This window comes from Micropterus dolomieu, unplaced genomic scaffold, assembly GCF_021292245.1.
Source record: "Micropterus dolomieu isolate WLL.071019.BEF.003 ecotype Adirondacks unplaced genomic scaffold, ASM2129224v1 scaffold_327, whole genome shotgun sequence".
In the NCBI taxonomy this organism is placed as follows: Eukaryota; Metazoa; Chordata; class Actinopteri; order Centrarchiformes; family Centrarchidae; genus Micropterus; species Micropterus dolomieu.
This window is the reverse complement of record NW_025744315.1, coordinates 6,129-11,248: the sequence shown is the minus strand read 5'-3', so window position 1 is coordinate 11,248 and position 5,120 is coordinate 6,129. Positions and strand designations below refer to the sequence as shown.

The 5,120-nt window shown below is 48.7% G+C and overlaps 1 protein-coding gene across 1 annotated transcript in view; it reads left to right on the top strand.

The window, feature by feature from the left end:
- The first annotated feature begins 1,362 nt into the window (after positions 1-1,362).
- Positions 1,363-5,120, top strand: part of fer (fer (fps/fes related) tyrosine kinase) — a 7,124-nt gene continuing 3,366 nt past the window's right edge. Inside the window, exons 1-6 of the mRNA XM_046043438.1 lie at positions 1,363-1,581; positions 2,336-2,462; positions 3,752-3,883; positions 3,981-4,154; positions 4,234-4,333; positions 4,411-4,589. Of these exons, the coding sequence (XP_045899394.1) occupies positions 2,394-2,462; positions 3,752-3,883; positions 3,981-4,154; positions 4,234-4,333; positions 4,411-4,589 (654 nt within the window). The 5' untranslated portion in view covers positions 1,363-1,581; positions 2,336-2,393. The remainder of the gene's footprint in view (positions 1,582-2,335; positions 2,463-3,751; positions 3,884-3,980; positions 4,155-4,233; positions 4,334-4,410; positions 4,590-5,120) is intronic.

Genomic DNA, 5,120 nt, shown 5'->3' with positions numbered 1-5,120 from the left:
ACTGAAGGAAATCTCTGATCTTTAACTACTTCGCCCTCTCTCTCCTTATCACTGTGTTTGTGAAGCTCGCTCGACCGCCTCGCCCAAAACCTGTTCTACCTGCCACCACTCCCTCTCTCTCTCTCTCTGTGTTCATTCTCTATGGAGCTCCACCTCTCTCACCAACACCTGACACCCCTCTGTTGTTTCTGTCTGCCCCCCGTTAGCAACAGAGTTTAAAGAACATGTTGCTGAAACATGAACACATGAACACTGACACAGTGTCACAGCTGCGGCAGGTAACCAGGAAGAGACTGAGATTTATCCATCCAACCAGGTGGAAAATATAACCCCCCCTTCAGGCCTCCCTCCTAAGCCACTCCCCCAAACAGAGAGTGCACAGGTGGTTGTGCTTTGTCCTCTTCAGCCAACCCCCCCCGCCCCCCGCCCCCCGCCCCCAGACCCACCTGTTCCCCGACACCTGGCATAATCTGGACTCCTCTAGTATCTTGTCAGAAACCGGTTCAACAGAAACTCCTCTTCTTCTGCTGATGATGGAGACAATAAGACCCGCCCACACTCTGTTCCTATTGGCTGAAATTCACAGGCGTTGTTACCAACATGCAGGTGACACATGACTTAAATCTGCTCAGTAAAAGTGTGTATATACATATAAATATAAATATACAGGGGAGACCGGGTATGGTTGTAACATGGGGAGAGTTGTAACAACACCAATTCCACCAAATAGAGATAAGATAGGAGTCATGTGATCAGTATTTACCTGCTTCCTCCCTGATCAGGCCTGGTGGTTATCAAGTCTGGAAACAGGTGCATTCAGAATATAGAGAGAAAAAACTATTTTGAGTTAAGAAAGTAAAGTTTTTGACCAAGACTATTTTTTGTTTAGTATCTATACTGTTGCAGGTAGAATTGTTTGACTTATAATAGACTGAAATGTAGTTTCTAAGGCAACATGTGATGCATTTTTTCCTTTGATTTCAGACCACTATGCTAACACAGCTAGCTCAACCCGGTCTGACAGGGTGGGCTGAAACGCTTCTTTAAAAAGTCTTACAACCATCCACGATACATAAAACTAGGGACTTTCTTGATTTTTTTAAAAAGAGGTGAATCATGGGAAATGTAGTAACAGACTCGCCTGTAATGATTTTCACCTTCATCTTTAAGCTGATCTGAAGGACAGTTATTACAGACACACGGGCCCCAGCAGGGGCCACACGGCTGCTCCAGGTGTGTGTCTGCCGGAGAACATGGCTGTGATTTAATCCCTGCTGGACTCCTCCATGACTGTCCCTCCTGTTGTTGTTCTGCATCTCCCAGTGTAAATGTGAAGCTGTTGTTGTTTATTAAGGGCACAATAAAGCCCCCCCCCCCGTCCCTTTTCCCCCTTCCGTTTCCCGCGGAAGCCCCTCCCTGTTAGCCGTTAGCCGCTGAGCTCCGTAGCCGGACGACAGGAGGAGTAGCCGGGGAATCTGAGGAGAAAAACACGGAGCAGAGGAGGACATGAGCCCGGCGGAGGACAGCAGAGGACCGCGGTGACCGGACAGCGAGCCTGCCGCCGAAAACAGCCGCTTCCCGGTGCGTTGATCCGGCTGGAAACGGCCGAAGAGAAGTCGAAAAACACCGAACCTCCTCCCGACTCTCCCATTCCTCCTCCTCCTCCGTCTGCAGTCTTCATCTGCTCCTCATTTCCCGGCAGGAAGCAGCAGAAACGTCCGTTCAGGAGGAGAAAAGTTGATTTGTGTCCGTTAGTGCGGTTGTTAGTTTCCAGCGCTGCCTCCAACTCCGTTTAACCGCCGCCATTAGCCTGCTAGCTCCAGTTTCCCATTAGGTTTAATGGGAAGGAGCGGCTAGCGTTAGCATAGCTCCCAGTTCTGACGGGACTTAAAGGGTCCTGGGGCGTTCAGGGACCCGAACAACAGTGAGGGAAGAGCGAGTTAAACCTGTGGTGCAGGGTTCAAGGACGTTTTTGAGTGTTTTAGGAGGAAGCTTGAAATGTGTTGAGCCAAATGTTTGTGTTTCAGACATTTAAAGTTTTTAAATAATCTCAGTGTGGTTTGTAAATCAGTTAGAATGTGGTTTGGAAAGTTTTTAAGTGTTCTGGGAAGAAGTTTTTGGATGTTTTGACACTTTCTAAGGTCTTTGAAAGTTTTGGGACATGTTTAGAAGGTTTTTGGTATCCTGAACCTTTAATTCAGTATGAAGTAGTCCATGCATAACACAGCCAGCTGCGTTACGTACCATCAGGTACTTTATATAGTAACATGTTTTATAGTTGTGATGCTGTGTTTTCGTGAAGTACGCCGTGTTAATAAAGTCTCTCTCCACACAGGACCATGCACTGACCCCTCGCTCGCCCCCGCTGTTAGAGAGAGAGAGAACGATCCAGAATGGGGTTTGGTCGGGACCTGAGGAATTCCCACGAGGGATTACTGAAGCTGCAGGACTGGGAGTTAAAGGTACAACAGATCTGTGGCCCTGAACGCACCACACACAAACTTAATCTGTTGTCTTCATGACAGTCAGGGCCCCGGGGTCTCCGTGGATTCAGTCAGTCCTCAGGGCCCTGGGGTCTCTGTCAGTTTCATAACTAACATTTGTTTGGCCAAAAACATGAAGGCTCTCTGACGCTGCATTCAGGGCCTCCTGAAAATAAGTACGAGAACAAAGTATTTAGTCTTTATCTGATGAGGATCCCTGATGGGGCTCCTCAGGTAAAGAACACACCTGGATTTATTAGTGAGTCCTGAGTAGGTAACCTGTCACATCTCCAGGACAGTATTCCCATCCATCAACTGGGATCACAGAATACTACAGTAATACTGCAGTAATACTACAGTAATACATTCAGTTAAGATGTAGTAGATGATGCTGTGATGTGTTAAATACAGGTGTGTTCTCTTTTACCTGAGGAAGGTCACCTGTGGCTGAAACGTCGTCCGAGTAATCTGCTCTAAATGTTTGTCAGCTGTCATGTGACCGCAGGGTTACGGAGCAACAGCTGACCTGGGATCAGCTGACCACCTCTGATCATCAGCGCACTGAATGATAAAAGTAGAACGATGAACGTGTCCAGATGTAAAAGTCATGATTAGTCTCCAAACATCAGCTCCAGTACGAGCAGTGCTTCCCAGGATGGTGGGTGGACATCGCTAGGTATGAACTTTGCTCTCTTTCTAACACTTATATGGCGTGGTAAACAATTTGATCATAAACGCACTGTACAGACATAAAAGGTGACGAAACAGTAAAAATGTCAACTGTTTTTCCAGCAACCCTAAATCAAAGAATAATTTATTTAATAATTTTTTTTTAATTTTCAAAGTACGACCCAATTTGATAAATTGTTTTATGTTGTACTCGTATTACGTAAAATTAAGACTTAACAGGCTCTCGTACTATATCACTTGTCACAAGTCTGCTTATGCTGCTCCTGCATTTACCATAAAGGCTGTAATACATGTGCACTCCAAATGTAGCGGCTAGCTTGATCGCGTTCTCAGTGGAAACACTCAACCCCGATCAAACCCTTAGTTACCGTTACCATAATTACCTCAGAAGAAAAGTGGTTGTCTCGAGTCGGGCGCGTCAGTGTGTGAGCGCGAGAGTTTACAGCAGCGGCGCAAAACACAATGTTAGAAGTCTTTTATGTTAAAATATATTCGGTTCATTTTGAAACTATGGCGGAACAAAATAGACTGTGGCGGGCCGCTGTGATAACGTCCCCGGCGTGTCTGTCTCCCTCTAGCTGCTGGAGACGGTGAAGCGCTTCATGACGCTGCGAGTGAAGAGCGATAAAGAATACGCCGCCCTGCTGCTCAGCATGACTCAGCAGATGGAGAAACAGGAAGCTGCTGATTACGTCAGCACGGTCAGCAAGGTGAGTGTCTCAGTGTCAGTCCTGGCCCCAGTGTCAGTCCTGGTCCCAGTGTGTCTCTGTGTCTCAGTCCTGGTCCCAGTGTGTCTCTGTGTCTCAGTCCTGGTCTCAGGTGATCCGTCAGACCGAGGCCCTGGGTCGGGTCATGAGGAGTCACGCTGATGATCTGAACTCTGGTCCTCTGCACCGCCTGGCTACGCTGATCCGGGACAAGCAGCAAGTGAAGAAGAGCTACCAGAGTCTTCATCAGCAGCTGGAGAGCCATAACCACAAGGTCTGCTGGGAAATATGGGACCACACACAGGGGGCTTGGCCGGCATCCGTCAGTAACCCTGTTGTTGTGTCGTTGGCAGGTAACCAGGAGTGACCTGGACAAGCTGAAGGCGACGTACCGCCAGCTGAGCCGTGACGCTAACAACGCCAAGGAGAAGTACCGCGAGGCTCTGGCTAAAGGTTCCTCTTCTAACGTTATTATCTTAACACTCTGAAAGTTTGGGAATCCCTGACCCCTCCCTCTCGTCCAATCACAGGCCGGGAGGCAGAGCGTGCCCGGGAGCGTTATGACAAAGCAACGGCAAAGCTCCACAATCTCCACAACCAGTACGTGTTGGCGGTGTGCGGCGCTCAAACGCAGCAGGACGAACACCGGCGGCGTGCTGCACCAGCGCTGCTCGACTCTCTGCAGAGGATGCAGGAGGATATGACGCTTGCCCTGTGAGTCACGTGACACACTGACATGCTGACAGACACAGTAACTGACATGCTGACAGACACGCTGACAGACACAGTAACTGACATGCTGACAGACACGCTGACAGACACAGTAACTGACACGCTGACAGACACGCTGACAGACACAGTAACTGACACGCTGACAGACACGCTGACAGACACAGTAACTGACACGCTGACAGACACGCTGACAGACACAGTAACTGACATGTTGACACGCTGACAGACGCTGACAGACACAGTAACTGACATGTTGACACGCTGACAGACACAGTAACTGACATGTTGACACGCTGACAGACGCTGACAGACACAGTAACTGACATGTTGACACGCTGACAGACGCTGACAGACACAGTAACTGACATGTTGACACGCTGACAGACGCTGACAGACACAGTAACTGACACGCTGACAGACACAGTAACTGACATGCTGACAGACACGCTGACAGACACAGTAACTGACATGCTGACAGACACGCTGACAGACACAGTAACTGACACGC